The 21,666-nt window shown below is 46.9% G+C and overlaps 1 protein-coding gene across 1 annotated transcript; it reads left to right on the top strand.

Annotated features, from left to right (window-relative positions):
- Positions 1-12,234: 12,234 nt before the first annotated feature.
- Positions 12,235-21,213, top strand: LOC138786693 (uncharacterized). Its single transcript, XM_069963674.1, has 6 exons — positions 12,235-12,316; positions 13,453-13,644; positions 14,118-14,142; positions 18,130-18,254; positions 19,172-19,269; positions 21,011-21,213. The coding sequence occupies exons 1-6, from the start codon at positions 12,235-12,237 to the stop codon at positions 21,155-21,157; spliced, it is 669 nt and encodes a 222-aa protein (XP_069819775.1). The 3' UTR covers positions 21,158-21,213.
- The last annotated feature ends 453 nt before the right edge of the window (positions 21,214-21,666 follow it).

Here is a 21,666-nt window from a genome sequence, read left to right as displayed (position 1 = left end):
AGGCATTTCTAAGATATGAAATATCTTTTTTTTTTGGGGGGGGGGGGGGGATGAATGGATACAAAAAGAGCAATTCCAAAATGTTTCTATACACTCCTGGTTTTTGTAGAAAAATACTGATCCTAGGATGTTTTTGACCCCTGAGAGAACTTTGAATGTTCATGACCCCTGGCTGTACCCAGGATGCTCCTGAATAGGGATGAGCGGACTTTTGAAAAGTTCGCTTCAATCTGGCGAACTTTCGTGAAGTTTGGATTTGTACGAACCGAACCTAAAACGAACCTTGCTATAACGGCTGAATAATTGCAGCTACAATAGTGGGAGTCTGATAGGGTATAGCCTCGTTTAGTTGCAGTTGCTATTACAATTTAAAAAAAGTGGAAAAAATCAAAAAAGTGAAAAAAAGAAGTGCAAAAATAGTGAAAAAAAAATTAACCAAGGTGTAAGTGATTACACGGGACATAGGACACAAAGTTCCTTGGACCCAGTAGGGTGGAAAACAGACATTTGAAGGAGGAGCAGGCAGCAGCACTTGATTGCACCCAGGCCAGTATGGTTAAGAGGAGACTATTTTAGGAGGAGGAGGCAGTACCTGATTGCACCCAGGCCAGTATGGTTAAGAACAGACTATTTAAGGGGGAGGAGGCAGCAGTACCTGATTGCACCCAGGCCAGTATGGTTGAGAACAGACTATTTGAGAAGGAGGAGGCAGTACCTGATTGCACCCAGGCCAGTATGGTTAAGAACAGACTATTTAAGGGGGAGGAGGCAGCAGTACCTGATTGCACCCAGGCCAGTATGGTTAAGAGGAGACTATTTTAGGAGGAGGAGGCAGTACCTGATTGCACCCAGGCCAGTATGGTTAAGAACAGACTATTTAAGGGGGAGGAGGCAGCAGTACCTGATTGCACCCAGGCCAGTATGGTTAAGAGGAGACTATTTTAGGAGGAGGAGGCAGTACCTGATTGCACCCAGGCCAGTATGGTTGAGAACAATTGACGGAGGAGGATATTTAGACTTGGAGTGGTGGCCTGGGAATCCTCGCTGATGATGTTGTTCAGCGCACTTTCCAGAACACGGGCAAGTGGGATGATGTCGTTGATCCCATAGTCCTGCCTGCTCACAGAGTTGCGTCCTCAAGAGGGATCAACAATTGTCAGGAAATGTTTGCAGAAACCTGAGCACTATGAGGTTTATCACATGTGCCATACAAAGTGTCTGACTCCCTGCTGCACTGCAGAGACAATGTTCCTCCCATTGTCGGCTACACTTCCCACCGTTAGTTGACCTGGGCTCAGCCATTCATATATCTCCTCCCTGATGGTCCGGAGGAGCTCCTGCCCACTGTGGCTCCGCTCACTCAGGCTCACAAAATGGAGGACATCCTGAGAGCGCTAGGTCTGACATCGTTGGTAAGACACCGGGGCAGGTTGGACTGCAGGCAAAGTGGTGGATGGTTGCAAGCTGGTGGAGGCAGAACTCGTGCAGAACTGGCCCCCTAAAGCCCCGGGGAGGTGACAGTGGCAAGAATGGGAAGACTTTCTGGTGGTCTTCTGGGGGAATGTTGACCCAATGGGCAGTAACAGACATGTACGGCCCCTGCCCATAATTAAAGGAGCAGACATCAGCACTGGGGTGCACGGTCCTGGACACCAAGAATCCCAATGTGTCGCCAACATTTTCTACACAACTGTGCAGCGATGGGACAGATGATGGGACTTTTTTTTTTTTTTTTTTGCTGGGACAATGATGGGACTTTTTTTTTTACTGTTTTTTTTTTTTTTTTTTTTTACTTTTTTTCTTGCGGCTAAACGGGGTTCTCCTATTTTATTTTTTGAAGCTTGAACACTGAAGTTCTTTTATGTGTCTTGGTTGACCCTCACAGACGGCTGTCACATTACATCTTTGATTAGGCAGAACCCAGGTATATCTGAGGAGACTAACTTAAGGTCTCACCCTAACAGGGGTGACGTCACACACCATGATATTCACAGAAAACCAGGATACAAGGGATTATAGGAGTAATAATTAGAGATGAGCGAACCTCAAGCATGCTCATGTTCATCCGAACCTGAACGTTCGGTATTCGATTAGCTGCGGCTGCAGAACTTGGATAAAGCTCTAAGGTTGTCTGGAAAACATGGATACAGCCAATGACTATATCCAGGATTTCCACATAGCCTTAGGGCTTCATCCAAGTTCAGCAGCCACCGCTAATCACATGCCGAGCGATCGGGTTGGGATGGACTCCAGCTGCTCCAGGGTCGCTCATCTCTAGTTACGAACTTTTTGCAAGGTTCGTAACAAATCTGGTTTGTTACGGTTCGGTTCGCTCATCCCTACTCCTGATAATAAGAATTACATTGTAAGAGAATGTCATACTTAATACAAGTCAGAATAGTTTTCTGTACATATTTAATATTCAGAGAGTTGCATTTTTTAACAGGGTCCTCTTCCATGGGACCGTGCAAGGACGCTAGGGCGCTCCGATCTTGTGTCAGGAGGCACAATTAATCGTTACAATGATTGTTCATGCGTACAATTAAAAATATATTGCCGGCTGCAAATCTTGTTTACACAGAGATGTACGGCGATAATGATAAAACCCATATAAAAGATGTGATCAGCCGAGGATCAGGCATTTTCCTGCTCCTCGACTGATCACTGACACTGTTTACACAAGCTGATTATTGATTATTTTAGCAATCATAAGCAGCTTGTGTAAAAGGGCCCTCAGATTCATATGTCCGTTCATTGTAAATGTAAGCATTCTATTAGTATAGCTGCCATAACCTGGATATGAAATACAGTGCGGCTAGGTGCTAGTATGACCCATCGCAGTGCTTGTTCTCAGGATGTTAAATATAACCTGATGACCACAAGTAACAAGACCAGAAGCTCAACAGCAAGAAGACTCAGAACAGGAATCCAGCTTTTGTGTCACCTCTGTCATTTTCACTTCTGCATCGTTTGTGTCTGGACCAGGCAAGGTACCCATGGCGGTGCCCATTTTATGTGTTTTATCTAGTTATCTAGCACAATCCACACAAGAAAATAGCTGGTGAATTAGAAAAAAAACAAACAAAATCACTTATGAAAGCAATAAATAATTTCTGACACATTTCCCATAAAAGCCCCTAGCATGGTGACACTTCCCTTTTGTGCAGCTGCCGTCTGAATGAGCTGAACGTTGGGCTTAGGCTAAACATACCGATCAGTCGTCACAAACTTTCCCCCCAAAATGATCCCCCGATCCCTTAAAGGGAACGTCAGGCGTCACAAAATAACAGGTGTGTAAAGGCTGTATGAACCTCTTATACAGTTGTATATCAGTGTTATTGGATGGCTGTATATGACATCTGTTCTGTCATTGTATTCTGTCCAGGTATATGGTGTCTGACCGGCCCCGACATGGTTACCGTCCGCTCCGGGAGCTCCATGTCCGTGTCGTGTGTGTATGATGAAGGATTTGATGATTACATTAAGTACTGGTGTAAAGGGGAGAGCTCCACACACTGTGAGGTACAGATACGTACAGAGACAGACCGTAAGATGGTCTCCAGCCGAAGATTCACCATCCAAGACTCTCCGTATAATCGGACGTTCCGCGTGACAATGACGAACACCAGAGCTGGAGATTCTGACATTTATTACTGCGGAATACAGAGAAATCTACGAGACAAGATGCACATGGTGCGGGTGTCTGTGCTGCCAGGTGAGGGACCACATATCCCTATCATAAAGCTGGGATTACATCATGGACAGGGACACACGTAGAGATGTAGCAGAGGTATCGGTGGGCTTTGTTACCGTGCTCCTGCAGCCGATTGGCCCATATGGAAGTGACAGCGATCAGCTGAGGAGGAGGAAAATGCCTGATCCGCGGCTGATCACATCTCTGGTCCCTGCTTCACGATAAATCGTTATCAACATCTCCCTGTGTAAAGGGGAACTGATAGCAGAGATATGTATATATATTAGTTTCTAGGATATGTATTTATGCCTGCGGTCAGTATCCAGATCACACAGCAGTATATACTTACCTAGTGCCCGGCTGCTGTAATCCGGCATCCTCTACTCCAGAGCTTCAGTCCAGCCACTGTATCTTCAAGCCCCGCCTCCTCTGGCTGTCAATCATTCTGGGGTAAGCCGAGGCCTGTACAGGGGAGCCCGAGAAGAGGATGCCGGAGCACACTAGGTAAGTATGTACTGCTGTGCGATCTGGAGACTGACAGCACGGATATATGTATACAGGGAACGTTCATGCAGCCCAGCTGCTCCATTTCTTATGCCATGTAAAAGGACCGGTCAAAACCTGTACATGACTCCCTTCTCTAGAGGAACTACATTGTTATCGGAAAACGGTGACCTCCGACCTCCCCACCCATCAGCTCCAACATATGCACAATGAACAGCCGGAAGCAGTTGGCAGTATCAGCACCGGGTATAGTGAATGGGACCTGCAGTAACCTGGCACACACACCTGGCACACACTACACACACACACTATACACACACACTATACACACACACACACACATACCTACTACTACACACACACAAACATACCTGGCACACATACTACACACATACACTATACACACACACACCTGGCACACATACTACACACACACCTGGCACACATACTACACACAAACCTGACACACACACACACTATACACACTACACACACCTGGCACACATACTACACACACACACACACTATATACACACACACACACACACTATACACACACCTGGCACACATATTACACACAAACCTGGCACACACACTACACACCTGGCACACATACTACACACCTGGCACACACTACACACACGCATACACACACACTATACTCACACACACTACACACACACACACACACTACACACACACACTACACGCACTACACACACACACTACACACACACACCCGGCGCACACACTATACACACACACCTGGCGCACACACACACTATACACACTACACACACACACACACACACACCTGGCGCACACACTATACACACACACACCTGGCACACACACTACACACCTGGCACACATACTACACACCTGGCACACATACTACACACCTGGCACACACTACACACACGCATACACACACACACACTATACTCACACACACTACACACACACACTACACGCACTACACACACACACACACACACCCGGCGCACACACTATACACACACACCTGGCGCACACACACACTATACACACTACACGCACACACACACACACACACACACACCTGGCGCACACACTACACACACACACCTGGCACACACTACACAATGAACATAACTCATTGTGTATGTGCGAGAGCCCCGACTGAGAACAGAATGTTCAGGTTAAATAAGGAGAATGGGTGAACCGAATAGGAACGAGGACGTTTCTAGCGGGAGGAGGTTCCTACTTGTTGTATTAGAAGTGGAGTCAAAAGCTGAGAAGATCAATAAGGAGCTGAAGTCTAACTAATTATCATGAGATATAGACAAAGTCTTCTAATTCTATGAAAACTTTTTGGCTAAGTGTGGGGGGGATAATAATCATATCCTATCTATATGGTGGGTCATGTGATCATCGCACGGTGGGAATGGTGGAGACTTTGGTGTTCATCATTCCTAGATCTTAGTTTGGAGAAGAAGAAAAAATCCTTACAATCCTCCTTAGCATTACAGAAAATCAACAATGACTCAAAATGTCTCCAACAACGAGGAAGGTGAAGAAACCAACAACTTGGTTGGAGACATAATCTTTCAGAATTGGATCTAAACAAATGGTAAATGTCATCTGTCACATCGTCTCCTTCCACCATCTCGTGACTTTCTCTTCACTTTCCTCTTTGCTCCAGGCTTATGTCAAGGGATTGCTTCATGGACGAACATTGTGGTTTTCCCCCAAAACTTCTTGGGGATTGAAGATGGCCAAGTGGTGAAGGTTTCCTGTGGGGAGAAGTACAAGAAGAAGACCATCACCCTGCAGTGTAGAGAGAGAGACGGGGAGTTCGTCCTGTCCGGGCGGCGGGACGACGATTACTGTGTCGGTAGGGGAGAGCATTTTATTACTATTAACTGATTTTTTTAAGCCAAAGCCAGTAACAGACTATAAACAGGGAACAGGTCATCAAGGAAAGACTGAGATATCTCCTCTTTCCAAACCCATTCCTGGCTTTGGCTTCAAAAATCTGTCCGATAAATCTCTGTGTAAACTTATCATTACTTTTTGTATTTGATGTCTAATTATAAATGATGTTTAGTCATAAAGATAGAAACTGTCTCCACCTGAGGTCCAGCATGAGGTCCACCTTGAGGTCCAGCATAAGGTCCACCTGAGGTCCAGCATGAGGTCCACCTTGAGGTCCAGCATAAGGTCTAGCATGAGGTCCAACATGAGGTCCAGCATAAGATCCACCTGAGGTTCAGCATGAGGCCAACCTGAGGTCCACCATAAGGTCCACATGATGTCCAACATGAGATCCAACATGAGATCCACCTTGAGGTCCAGCATGAGGTCCAGCATAAGGTCTAGCATGAGGTCCAACATGAGGTCCAGCATAAGATCCACCTGAGGTTCAGCATGAGGCCAACCTGAGGTCCACCATAAGGTCCACATGAGGTACAACATGAGATCCACCTTGAGGTCCAGCATGAGGTCCACCTTGAGGTCCAGCATAAGGTCTAGCATGAGGTCCAGCATAAGATCCACCTGAGGTTCAGCATGAGGCCAACCTGAGGTCCACCATAAGGTCCACCTGAGGTCCAACATGAGATCCACCTTGAGGACCAGCATGAGGTCAAACCTGAGGTCCACCTGAGGTCCAACATGAGATCCACCTTGAGGTCCAGCATGAGGTCCACCATAAGGTCCACCTGAGGTCCAGCATGAGGTCCACCTGATTTTGAAAAGATTTGCAGCTTTTACTGCATTTTGGACCCACTCCTGATTTTTGCTGAATAAAATACTACATGTCATCCCAGCCTGGAAGATGAAAGCTGTCACCTCCTGATGCCCAACATGGAGGAAATAGAGAAAATAACTACAGTAGAGATCTCCATGTGACAATCAGGGGAGCCCCATACTTTACCCTGCAGGTTGCATTTAGAGACCTAAACTATTAGTGTAGTACAGACATGTCATCTCTGAGTATACGGAGTTCTACATGTCTGGAGATGACCGCTACTTGAGGCCATGACCTTCTGTTACACTATGTCTATGAGAGGAAACACAGAGGTTGTCACCTACAAGAGGCCTTTTCACTCCTCTGATAACATGATGGGATATTGTGGTCGGTAAACTTCTCTAGGAGAAAGGCAAGGCTGGACACATCTGTAGGTCCGGATCTATCTTCCACTGGATCCTCTCGTGTTCTGTGACCTCGTCTCTCTCTTATTAATTCTGCAGCTTGTAGCCTGTAGCTCCGAGGCAGAATCTTGTGGAAACTTAATAATAATAATAATAATAATAAGCTTTTAGCTCTTTTAGGGTATTTTGGTTGACGGCCACTGAGCTTTCTATAGACTCTGAGAGATTAATATCACACCGGACGCCTCAGCCCCAGGACAGGCTTCAAAATGTACAGTGTTGCTTGGGGTTACGCAGAGCTGTATACACTAAACGAGGGTCTCAGTTCCCTTATTTATAACCACTCGGAGCAATGTGTTATAATGTCTGTAAACCATTTTCCAGGCTTGTGCAATGCTGGGAACGTTTGTAGTTTCTCTAAAGCCTGATAGGTTAATTGTAGGTCGGGGGGGAGGGGGGGGGTTGTTCGGAGAGCAGAACTATCTCTCTGAGAATTATATTAGGTGTGGTTATCTGGGAACAGATCTCCCCTATGAATCTCACATGTGTGGTGAATATAGAGCAATATGTAATATGTCATACTCACCTCTTTGAGGGGCTTTTAAAACTAGAGATGAGCAAACTTTTTTAAAGTTCGGTTTGGCAGGTTCTCCAAACTTTAACTTAAAGTTTGGATTCCTCTTAGCCGAACCTTAAACCAACTGCACCAAAACAGCAATGATGGCAGGCATTTTAGCTGTTTTAATGCGGTTAAAAAAATTTGCTCATCTATACTTACCTGTCCACGCTCCCCCAGTGTCTGGTATCTCCCGCAGCCAGTGACTTAGATGGGACAGCGATGCGGCCAATGATTGGCTGAGTGGCTTGTCAGTCTTGTCTCAAGAGCAACAGCCTGTTCAACCAATCATTGGTCACGGTGCTGTCCCTTCTCAGTCAGTGATTGGCTGAATGGAATGGAGGCGGCTGGAGACTTTGGAGACCTGGAGGAGAACACCAACGAAGCACAGACAGGTGAGAGAACATTTTTTTCCCATTTTTTTCCCCACTGCCATTTTTTTTTAACTTGTTTTGAAGTTTGCAAAAAGTTCAGTTTGGTACCGAACCAAACTCTTTACAAAGTTTGGAATGGATCTTGGTTTGGGGAGTTTGGTTCACTCATCTCTATTTTAAACCACCTGGTTTATTTGCCACTGTATACATTAATGTACATTTTTGCCAGTTTCTTAATGTATACTGGTATTGAAGTCGGAAAAGCGGTGAAGGTGTCCTGTGGGGAGAGGTACAAGAAGAAGAACATCACCTTGCAATGTAGAGAGAGGGGCGGAGGGTTCGTCCTGTCCGGGCCGCAGGATGACGATTACTGTGTCGGTAGGGGAGAAGTGAAACCTTTTATTATTGTTACTTTGTTGTGTTTTATGTCTAATTATAAATGAAGATGTTTAGTCATAAAGATAGAAACTGTCTCCTCCTGAGGTCCACCATGAGGTCCACCATGGAGAAAGATCTACGTCTGACGACCAGGACAGCTATTGTGTACTCTGAAGGCTGCAGACATCTAGAATGTTCCAGACATTTGATTTAGTATTGGATTAGACATTGTAAATGAAATAAAGGTGCAAATTCGGTCTCCCAACCAGTACATTCTCCACAGGAGGCTCCATCCCTGCCGTGCTCAGTGACCCCATATTTCTCTTCCGGTTGGATCATTCCAGGTTTTTGCCATAAAGCTTCTCCATGGGCGGACATTGTGGATTTCCCAGAGAACTTTACCGGTATTACAGTGAATGGCTCGGTGGTCGTGTCCTGTCGGCAGCAATATCAGGAGAAGAAGCTGAAGCTGCAGTGCACGGAGGAGGCCGGAGAGTTCATATTGTCCCTAGAAGATGGTCAAGGTTCATGTGTAGGTGAGTTCAGTCTTAATTAATGTTGAATGACAAAAGTTCTGGTTAGGCAATGTTCGTCTAAACCCAAACACTCAGCATTTGACTCCTGTCGTCTGGAGAAGTTGGATGCAGTCCTAAGGCTGCCAGGAAACCGAGGATACAGCCTTTGGCCTATGGCTGTATCCATGTATTCCAGGACTTCCTGCAAGCAGGCATCCAATGTCTTCAACCTTCAGGAGTTAAATGGCGAGTGTTTGGGTTTAGACGAACTTCGCCGAACCAGAACTTTTGTCAAATTGGCTGAGCACCAGCCCTGATCCATTTCTGTTCACAAAAAAAATATCAGAAGAGTATGAGATGAGCGAGTAGTACTCAGTCAAGTAGGTATTCAATCGAATACTACACTATTCGAAATACTCATTTTCGATCGAGCATCCGACCAAATACGCAGTAAAAATTTGAACAGCATCTACAGTCATTGGCTCTCTTACTCATATGACCTCCAGCTGTAATAATTTGGCGTTTCCTGCTCGTGGTCAGATGCCATCTTGAAGGTAGTGAGGGAGAGATCATGCAGTATGGACAGTGAGGACACAGCACAGCATATAGCTCCGTCCACACAGTGAATAGGCTGCCTAACTGCACATCATCTACTTAGATAGACAGGAGGCAGCTGAGAATTCTCCAGAATAGGTTCTCCAGACCTATTTGCTGTTACACTGTAGCGGGGAAAGTTTTGGCGCTACTTACTTATTACTTTTTACTTATTTGCTGTTACATGTGATGGAAATCTTCTCACTTAACATCGCTGGCAGCAGAAAGGAGACTTCCTCCCAGAGTCTGAGGCCTCCCAGCAGGTCCGCAGCAATCAGGGGAACACTCTCCAAGGTGTGGGACATTTTTTTATGAGACACAATCGGGAAACTTCCACCACTGTGGGACCTACTGTGAGGATGAGCGAAAAGTATTGGCAGATGTTGCGGGAGTACCTGGCGAACTGTAACCCTGTCCTCCCCGATCCCTCTGCTCCCTACACTTATTGGGTGTCCAAGCTGGACACTTAGCTGGAACTGTCCCTCTACACCTTCAAGGTGCTGGCCTGCCCTGCCGCCAGTGTTTTCTCAGAGAGGGTATTCAGCGCAGCCGGGGACATTCTAACCGAAAAGCGCAGCCATCTGTCAACTGACAGTGCTGACAGGCTGACAAATTTTTTAAAATAAACAGCCACTGGATTGACCCAGAGTTTGTTTCTCCACCGGCGGAAAGCAGCAAAACATGAAGTGCCATATCTGCTGAAGCTCATTTCCTCCTCCTCAACCACCCTATAAAATATATTTAAAGACGGACGACAAAAGGCATGCCCAAATTTTTTTGAGGGCTCACCTCAGGGCCTCCAGGTAATTTTTTCAAATGCTCAGATCATGGGCCTCCAGATAATTTTTTAGAGGGCTCATCTCAAGGGCCATGCGGATAATTTTTTCAGGGGCTTACCTCAAGGGCCATCCATATCATTTTTTTGAGAACTCACCTCAAGGGCCTCAAAAGTAAATTTTGGAGGGCTCACCTCAAGGGCCTCAAAATCCCTTTTGGAGGGCTCACCTCAAGGGCCTCAAGCTTCATCTTTGGAGGGCTCACCTCAAGGGCCTCAAAATCCATTTTGAAGGGCTCAACTCAAGAGCCTAAACTCCATTTTTAAGAAGTTTGTATGAGACCCACACCCCTCTATGTGTAATGAAGGGTGTCTGGAAGTGCCAGATGACTTTCAAAATTTAAAGAGGACGTGTCAACATCACACACACTAACAGTTAGTGGTGGGGGTGGTTTGATTTCCCCCTTGCCTATGCCATCTTTAGTTGTCATAGGCAATGTTATTTAAAGGGGTGTCATTGTGGACTTGGTGACCTCCAAGTGGTTGAATTTAGGTTTCCAAGAAACAAGTATTTTTCTCCCAAAAACGTTAATGGGATTAATTTTTCGATGAAATAGCCGAACATCACGGTCCGTTAGAATTTTGAGCTTTTGAATCTTTCTCTATTCGCTCATCTCTATTCATCAGTATAATGTTCTGTAAGTTATTTTTTCCTCTGCAGGTAGGTAGTGGCCTGGTGAATATATAGAGAGAAGTTGAGTCATGAGCTCCTCATCTGTCAATAAGAAAAAACATTTCCCATTTCTTCAAAACATCAACGTAATCGTCGTATCTTCTGCTCCCCCCATGAGTCCATGTTACTCCTCTGCTCCAGGTGAGGTGACCGAGGGGCTGAGGGTGTTATGTGCAGTGCCAGTCCCAGGCCTGAGTGGTAGCCAACTTGACCCAAAGTCCTGACTTGCACTTTGTAAATGTTCCTGTTATCCCTTTCTACCAGGTGTTGGTGCAGGAGACAATCCTAAGGAGTTGAGCGATAACGGCAGAACGTTAAAGGGAATCTGTCACCAAGACGATGCTCTCTAATCTATCACCGTCATGTTATACAGCAGGGGAGCTGAGTACACTCATATATAACTTTGCAGGTATGATTCAGTAAAACTTATAACATCGATAGAAATCCCTGCTCATTCTGTCTTAAGGAGTCCAGTGGGCGGAGTCATCAATGGACTGGACACCTCAGCATTAAAACATCAGAGATTTCACTCAATAAATTACATAAGTTATACTGAATCTTTTCCCATAAAGTTATATATAAATCTACCACAAATACAGTCTAACTCCTTGGTCACAAGGCAAGTTAGGGTAGGAGCAGCTGTCGCTAGTTTCCCTTTAAGAAAGTAAAAATCACTGCTTTGTGCAAGGGTAGTGAGTTTTAGGAGACTTTTGGACAACTTCTAGAATAGTCTCTGATTTGAGGTCACTTTAGTGAGTTAAACAGTGGTGGCAGGGTGGACTCCTAGAGGGGCTCTGTCCATACACTACCGTGCTCTGCTGGAGAGGGTCCTGTTAGGTTGCGGTTACTTGATAGACGTAGAGAGAAAAACAATCAGTACTCACAGTAAAAGATCTGACCTTGCTGTAAGGTGAACATGGAGCGGCACATCCGAGAGTACCGGCATCAGCACAACACAGTGAGGAGCCGACCGATGACGTTAGCCAGAAAGGGACCTGGTGAGAGCAGGGGGAACTTTGAAAAGAAATGCACTTTCTCCAACCCCTGACTAGACGTGACTCACTACAGAAGGCAGGACTTGTCTTTAGACTTGAAGACCATGACCTTCTCAGCGTGGACAGGCCGGTTCCCTCAGGCATAGTCCCACCTCATGTGACAGAACCTCAGGAACAGCAGGAGGTTAGTGTTGGGCTCAGGCCAGCAGCCAGACCCAGGGAGAAGACTAACGACCCTCTATCCTTCAGGGAGACTCTCCCATTGGTGGGGGTAACTCAGTCAGTGATAGGCTGACAGGAAGGGCGAGACTGAAGTAATGGCTCTGATTGGCCAGAACTAAGTAACAACCTCAGACAGAGCAGCTCCACAAGCAGGTGGCAGACAAGTACCTGCAAAACATCCTGTACACAGTTAACCCTTTGGCAGCTATTAGCATATGTTTGCTGCAAGTGAATAGAAACCTTAGGAGAAAACACAGTAAATGCAGGATATTACCCTTCATTACACACATTACCCTGTAGAGCAGGGACGGGGAACCTTCGGCCCTCCAGCTGCTGCAAAACTACAATTCCCATCATGCCTGGACAGCCCAAGGCCAAAGGTTCCCCATCCCTGCTGTAGAGACTTAATAAACAATTGGATTGTGGGACACTGACAGGCATTAGTCATGTGACTGCCCCATGGACGGGTGGATATTCCCCCCGTCACAGTGACTGAGGATGACCATGTGGTAAAAGTGTCCTGTGGGGAGAAGTACAAGAAGAGCATCACCCTGCCCTATAGAGAGGGGTCCGGAGGGTTTGTGCTGTTCGGGCAGAGTGATGACGATTATTGTGTATATTCTGTATTTTACACCTTTTTTATATTGGAAGATGTTTAGATGTTTAGTCATAGTTAGAAGCTGTCACCTCCCGATCCCGACCATAGAGGAAATAACCACGGTAACCATATAGCTAAATTTAAACAGCAAATTCTGTCTGCCTGAAGCCACCACCAGGGGGAGTCATCACGTACAGGTTTATACATCCATGGTTTATCCCACCATAGACCATAAAAAATCTGTGCTCCCTCTAGAACATTCCTATGATAGGGAACGTATGTTCTCTCTCCTGATTGACTCAGATCTCTCTGTTTCCAGGTGTTTGCCGTAAAGCTCCTCCGTGGACGGATATTGTGGATTTTCCGGAGAACTTTACAGAGATTACAGTGAACGGCTCGGTAGTCGTGTCCTGTCGACAGAGATACGAGGAGAAGAAGCTGAGGCTGCAATGCAGGGAGGAGGCCGGAGAGTTCATACTGACCCCAGACGACGGCCATGGCTCCTGTAATGGTAGGTCCAGTTCTGATGAATAAACGGCCCAAGAACATCCGGAGATTCTTGCCTCATTCCATAACCCCCAATCCGTTTAACGCATCACGCTTAGCTCTTTCTGGGATATTTGCCACAATAACACAGGATCACGATGAATGTGCTCAGGCTTAGGACATAGAGACCTCACAACGTGGACTGCTGGTGTCACCCAATCCCCTCCTGGCTGTCTCCAGTGGAGAAGTTGAGGACTAACCAATCATATCTCTGTGCTCCTCCCTGTAGTGGCTGGAGGCTGCTGACTGTCTGCGACACGTTGCGTGCTGCTGCCTGCCGCCTCTCCAGGGCCAATCCCTGCGTCTGTGGCTCCTCAGTGTCGTGAGGCTTGAGAGACCTCATGGTCCTGATGCTGTTTTTAGCAGTCACATGACATTAATGCTCTGACCTGTAATAATGAGATCAGTTCATAAACCTGTTTTTTTGCTTCTCTACAGGAAATAAGATGCCCAATTGGTTGAGGTGAGAAGCAAGGTCTACTCTCCTATCTTCTGCCCCAGCCCCTTCTCCCCAACATTATCATCTGTCCCTTACATCATTCTCTGTCCCTCACCCCTCACAGTATCTTCTGTCCCTCACCCCTCACATTATCTTCTGTCCCTCACCCCTCACCCCTCATAGTATCTTCTGTCCCTCACCCCTCACAGTATCTTCTGTCCCTCACCCCTCACATTATCTTCTGTCCCTCACTCCTCACATTATCTTCTGTCCCTCACTCCTCACATTATCTTCTGTCCCTCACCCCTCACATTATCTTCTGTCCCTCACCCCTCACAGTATCTTCTGTCCCTCACCCCTCACATTATCTTCTGTCCCTCACCCCTCATAGTATTTTCTGTCCCTCACCCCTCACAGTATCTTCTGTCCCTCACTCCTCACAGTATCTTCTGTCCCTCACCCCTCAAGTATCTTCTGTCCCTCACCCCTCACAGTATCTTCTGTTCCTCACCCCTCACAGTATCTTCTGTCCCTCACCCCTCACAGTATCTTCTGTCCCTCACCCCTCACATTATCTTCTGTCCCTCACTCCTCACATTATCTTCTGTCCCTCACCCCTCACAGTATCTTCTGTCCCTCACCCCTCACAGTATCTTCTGTCCCTCACTCCTCACAGTATCTTCTGTCCCTCACCCCTCACAGTATCTTCTGTCCCTCACCCCTCACAGTATCTTCTGTCCCTCACCCCTCACAGTATCTTCTGTCCCTCACCCCTCACAGTATCTTCTGTCCCTCACCCCTCACAGTATCTTCTGTCCCTCACTCCTCACAGTATCTTCTGTCCCTCACCCCTCACAGTATCTTCTGTCCCTCACCCCTCACAGTATCTTCTGTCCCTCACCCCTCACATTATCTTCTGTCCCTTACCCCTCATAGTATCTTCTGTCCCTCACCCCTCACATTATCTTCTGTCCTTCACCCCTCACAGTATCTTCTGTCCCTCACCCCTCACAGTATCTTCTGTCCCTCACCCCTCACAGTATCTTCTGTCCCTCACCCCTCACATTATCTTCTGTCCCTTACCCCTCACATTATCATCTGTCCCTCACCCCTCACAGTATATTTTGTCCCTCACCCTTCACAGTATCTTCTGTCTCTCACCCCTCACATTATCTTAATCCCTCACATTATCTTCTGTCCCTCACCGCTCACATTATCTTCTGTCCCTCACTCCTTACAGTATCTTCTGTCCCTCACTCCTCACATTATCTTCTGTCCCTAACCCCTCACAGTATCTTCTGTCCCTCACCCCTCACATTATCTTCTGTCCCTCACCCCTCACAGTATCTTCTGTCCCTCACCCCTCACAGTATCTTCTGTCCCTCACCCCTCACAGTATCTTCTGTCCCTCACCCCTCACAGTATCTTCTGTCCCTCACCCCTCACAGTATCTTCTGTCCCTCACCCCTCACAGTATCTTCTGTCCCTTACCCCTCACAGTATCTTCTGTCCCTCACCCCTCACATTATCTTCTGTCCCTCACCCCTCACAGTATCTTCTGTCCCTCACCCCTCACAGTATCTTCTGTCCCTCACCCCTCACAGTATCTTCTGTCCCTCACCCCTCACAGTATCTTCTGTCCCTCACCCCTCACAGTATCTTCTGTCCCTTACCCCTCACAGTATCTTCTGTCCCTCACCCCTCACATTATCTTCTGTCCCTCACCCCTCACAGTATCTTCTGTCCCTCACCCCTCACAGTATCTTCTGTCCCTCACCCTTCACAGTATCTTCTGTCCCTCACCCTTCACAGTATCTTCTGTCCCTCACCCTCACATTATCTTCTGTCCCTCACCCCTCACATTATCTTCTGTCCCTCACCCCTCACAGTATCTTCTGTCCCTCACCCCTCACAGTATATTTTGTCCCTCACCCTTCACAGTATCTTCTGTCTCTCACCCCTCACATTATCTTAATCCCTCACATTATCTTCTGTCCCTCACTCCTTACAGTATCTTCTGTCCCTCACTCCTCACATTATCTTCTGTCCCTCACCCCTCACAGTATCTTCTGTCCCTAACCCCTCACAGTATCTTCTGTCCCTCACTACTCACAGTATCTTCTGTCCCTCACCCCTCACATTATCTTCTGTCCCTCACCCCTCACATTATCTTCTGTCTCTCACCCCTCACAGTATCTTCTGTCCCTCACCGCTCACATTATCTTCTGTCCCTCACTCCTCACATTATCTTCTGTCCCTCACCCTTCACAGTATCTTCTGTCCCTCACCCCTCATAGTATCTTCTGTCCCTCACCCCTCACAGTATCTTCTGTCCCTCACCCCTCACAGTATCTTCTGTCCCTCACCCCTGACAGTATCTTCTGTCCCTCACCCCTCACAGTATCTTCTGTCCCTCACCCCTCACAGTATCTTTTGTCCCTCACCCTTCACAGTATCTTCTGTCTCTCACCCCTCACATTATATTAATCCCTCACATTATCTTCTGTCCCTCACCGCTCACAGTATCTTCTTCCCTCACTTCTCACATTATCTTCTGTCCCTCACCCCTCACAGTATCTTCTGTCCCTCACCCCTCACAGTATCTTCTGTCCCTCACCCCTCACATTATCTTCTGTCCCTCACCCCTCACATTATCTTCTGTCCCTCACCCCTCACATTATCTTCTGTCCCTAACCCCTCACAGTATCTTCTGTCCCTCACCCCTCACAGTATCTTCTGTCCCTCACCCCTCACATTATCTTAATCCCTCACATTATCTTCTGTCCCTCATCCCTCATAGTATCTTCTGTCCCTCACACCTCACATTATATTTATCCATCACCCCTCACATTATCTTCTGTCCCTTACCCCTCACATTATCTTCTGTCCCTCACACCTCACAGTATCTTCTGTCTCTCACCCCTCACATTATCTTCTGTCCCTTACCCCTCACATTATCATCTGTCCCTCACCTTTCATATTATCTTCATCCCTCATCCCTCCAGTATCTTCTGTCCCTCACCCCTCACATTCTCTTTATGCCTCACCCCTCACAGTATCTTCTGTCCCTCACAGTATCTTCTGTCCCTCACAGTGTCTTCTGTCCCTCACGTTATCTTCATCCCTCACATTATCTTCTGTCCCTCACCCCTCACAGTATCTTCTGTCCCTCACCCCTCACAGTATGTTCATCCCTCACCCCTCAAGTATCTTCTGTCCCTCACCCCTCATATTCTCTTTATCCCTTACCCCTCACAGTATCTTCTGTCCCTCACCCCTCACAGTATCTTCTGTCCCTCACCCCTCACAGTATGTTCATCCCTCACCCCTCCAGTATCTTCTGTCCCTCACCCCTCACATTCTCTTTACCCCTCACCCCTCACATTCTCTTTACCCCTCATCCCTCACAGTATCTTCTGTCCCTCACCCCTCACAGTATCTTCTGTCCCTCACCCCTCACAGTATGTTCTGTCCCTCACCCCTCACATTCTCTTTATGCTTTACCCCTCACAGTATCTTCTATCCTTCACCCCTAACATTATCTTCTGTCCCTCACCCCTCACAGTATCTTCTTTCCCTCACCCCTCACAGTATGTTCATCCCTCACCCCTCCAGTATCTTCTGTCCCTCACCCCTCACATTCTCTTTACCCCTCACCCCTCACATTCTCTTTACCCCTCATCCCTCACAGTATCTTCTATCCTTCACCCCTAACATTATCTTCTGTCCCTCACCCCTCACAGTATCTTCTTTCCCTCACCCCTCACAGTATGTTCATCCCTCACCCCTCCAGTATCTTCTGTCCCTCACCCCTCACATTCTCTTTACCCCTCACCCCTCACATTCTCTTTACCCCTCATCCCTCACAGTATCTTCTGTCCTTCACCCCTCACAGTATCTTCTGTCCCTCACCCCTCACAGTATCTTATGTCCCTCACCCCTCACAGTATCTTCTGTCCCTCACCCCTCACAGTATCTTCTGTGCTCTGTACATTATCTCCTCTTATTCAGCTCCTTGATGATATCAACCTTTGGATTTGTGGTTCCATTTGTGGTAAAGCTGGTGGGTCTCCTGATGATGCTGATAGTGAAATCCTTCTGGATGATAAAGAAAAAAATCAGGACTTACAGGAAAGGTACTAAGTACTTCTACTTCTTGAGTCTTTAGGGTAATGTGTTCCATAAGATGGTAAACAGTCCCGCCTGGGCCCCTGACTGGCTGAGCGGCCCTGACAAGTCATGACCCGTGTCTCCTCTCTAACTAGGAAGTGGCTGGAGGACCAGTGCGGTGGTACGCAGAATCAGCGCTGGTGCCTTTAAAACAAAAAACGCCCTGCCTGGAATTGTCCTTTAACTCTCAACCAGGTAGACCTGTTACTGGAAACTAGAGATGAGCTAAGCGGCTTTGTTACGATTCGAACACAGCGGAACATTTGGCTTTTGAATCCCAATGTCTTTCCACTCTGTTGACAAGTTGGTTACAGCCTGAGGACCTCTGGAAAAACATGGATATATGATAGGCCATAGGCTGTATCCATGTGTTCCAGCTGGTCCTTAGGCTGTTACCACCTTCTCCATGGAATCGAGATTCAAAAGCCGCTTGTTCCACTTCATACGAACCCTAATGAAGCCGCTTCACTTATCCCTACTGGCATCCATTCCAGGTGACAACCTCAAGAAGGTGACTGAGAAAATGCCAAGAGTGCAAAGCCATCACCAATCCAAAAGGAAGAACCTAAAATATAAAACCAATTCTGGTTGTCTCCTTCTTAATTCCATCTATGTCCTTCGTAATTTTCATGTCTTCCATCTAAATCTACATGGAATGAGAAGATGGGTCCAGAACTTTTGACTGATACTGTAATGTACCATAACCACCAAGTGTACAGCGCCTCTTCTGAGCCTGAGGTCAACCCTGAAGGCCTTCCGGTTTTTGCTGTGCCACATCCTCAGCGCCCCCTGCAGGAGGTGGTCTCCACACTTCTTCTTGTGAACGATGAAGCTGAAGATACGTGATGACGTGTCGTATTCATTCACATTTGTTTCCCCACAGAGATGAAGCAGAAACAATCGCTAGAGATGAGAAGCGTCAATGTCCATCAGCAGGATCAGAACCCCTACATCCCTCCTCCCTCCACCGCTCCGCGTCCGGTAAGCTGTCCTATCTTCTTGGCTGAGATCTGGTCACATGACGTTCCTGATCCAAAGCCTGAGGCTGCACTACTGAGATGATCCCATGTCTTCTCCGGATCTCCTGCAGATACAATGTCATGGTGACACCGTCCTCATCAATGTCCACATCCTCCCCGGAAAATACAGGAACATTGGTGCGGATGGTCTCACATCACATCTTCCTGAAAACATTATGGAGGAGGATCAGTCTTATCGTGAGAATCCTGTTCTTATTACTCATAGCAACCAATCAGCTACCATAGCAACAACTCACAGCTCCCATAGCAGCCAATCACAGCTCCCATAGCAACAACTCACTGCTCCCACAGCAGCCAATCACAGCTCCCATAGCAACAACTCACTGCTCCCATAGCAGCCAACCACAGCTCCCATAGCAACAACTCACTGCTCCCATAGCAACCAATCTCTGCTCCCATAGCAACCAATTGCTGCTCCCATAGCAACCAATCGCTGCTCCCATAGCAACCAATTGCTGCTCCCATAGCAACCAATCAGCTCCCATAGCAACAACTCACTGCTCCCATAGCAGCCACTCACTGCTCCCATAGCAACAACTCACAGCTCCCATAGCAGCCAATCACAGCTCCCATAGCAACAACTCACTGCTCCCATAGCAGCCAATCACAGCTCCCATAGCAACAACTCACTGCTCCCATAGCAGCCAACCACAGCTCCCATAGCAACAACTCACTGCTCCCATAGCAACCAATCATCTCCCATAGCAACAACTCACTGCTCCCATAGCAACCAATCGCTGCTCCCATAGCAACCAATTGCTGCTCCCATAGCAACCAATCAGCTCCCATAGCAACAACTCACTGCTCCCATAGCAGCCACTCACTGCTCCCATAGCAACAACTCACTGCTCCTATAGCAGCCACTCACTGCTTCCATAGCAACCAATTGCTGCTCCCATAGCAACCAATCGCTGCTCCCATAGCAACCAATCGCTGCTCCCATAGCAACCAATCACTGCTGCCATAGCAACAACTCACTGCTCCCATAGCAACCAATCACTGCTGCCATATTATCTCCCATCTCCAGTCTTCCAGAATTTATCAGCTGCTGTATGCCTTGCGGGAAGTGGTGTATTCTCTCCAGTTTTTCAGTACTTCTCAGCTGCAGTATGTCCTGCAGGAAGTGGTGTATTCTCTCCAGTCTGACACAGTGCTCTCTGCTGCCACCTCTGTCCATGTCAGGAACTGTCCAGAGCAGGAGAGGTTTTCTATGGGAATTTGCTGCTTCTCTGGACAGTTCCTGACATGGACAGAGGTGGCAGCAGAGAGCACTGTGTCAGGCTGGAGAGAATACACCCCTTCCTGCAGGACAGACAGCAGCTGATAAGTACTGGAAGACTGGAGATTTTTACATACCAGTAAATAATAAATCTATATAACTTTCTGACACCAGTTAATTTGTAAGAAAAATATTATCACCAGAGTTCCCCTTCAAGGCCTATTACACAGAGCAATTAGATGCCAAATCAGTCAGATATGTGCCGGTGTCGACAATCATCTGCCCTCGGCTGCTCATCTCCGTGTAATCAGTGATTGAAGCTAAGTCTGCACGGACATCTATCACATAGGCGCGCGCGTTCGCAGTGCCCAGCATGGCGTCTGATCCGGCCTTTAGTGTATTGAGTGAAAGATTTTACAGGTTCCAACACTGAGAACAAGGTGGTAAATTATTATTTTTTCAGCCTCACAGGAAACAGAAACGCGCAGAGATCACAGATGTGCAGGAAGAGGAAGAGGAGGAAATATACGTGAACCTGCAAGATGAAGAAGAAGAAGAGAACAAAGTCCAGATCAAGAAGAAGAAGCCAAAAATACAAGGGACACAATGATGGGAGTGGTGATCCTGACCCCTCACCTATGTGTATATATACTGTAGTGTTACAGCCGGAGCTATGTGTATATACTGTAGCGTTACAGACGGAGCTATATGTATATATCCTGTAGTGTTACAGCCGTAGCTATATGTATATATACTGTAGTGTTACAGCCGGAGCTATATGTATATATACTGTAGTGTTACAGCCGGAGCTATGTGTATATATACTGTAGTGTTACAGCTGGAGCTATGTGTATATATACTGTAGTGTTACAGCCGGAGCTATATGTATATATACTGTAGTGTTACAGCCGGAGCTATGTGTATATATACTGTAGTGTTACAGCTGGAGCTATGTGTATATATACTGTAGTGTTACAGCCGGAGCTATGTGTATATACTGTAGTGTTACAACTGGAGCTATGTGTATATATACTGTAGTGTTACAGCCGGAGCTATGTGTATATATACTGTAGTGTTACAGCCGGAGCTATATGTATATATACTGTAGTGTTACAGCTG

Source organism: Dendropsophus ebraccatus, chromosome 3, assembly GCF_027789765.1.
Source record: "Dendropsophus ebraccatus isolate aDenEbr1 chromosome 3, aDenEbr1.pat, whole genome shotgun sequence".
Classification (NCBI taxonomy): Eukaryota; Metazoa; Chordata; class Amphibia; order Anura; family Hylidae; genus Dendropsophus; species Dendropsophus ebraccatus.
The sequence above is the reverse complement of the archived record's forward strand: the minus strand, read 5'-3'. Positions and strand labels throughout refer to the sequence as shown.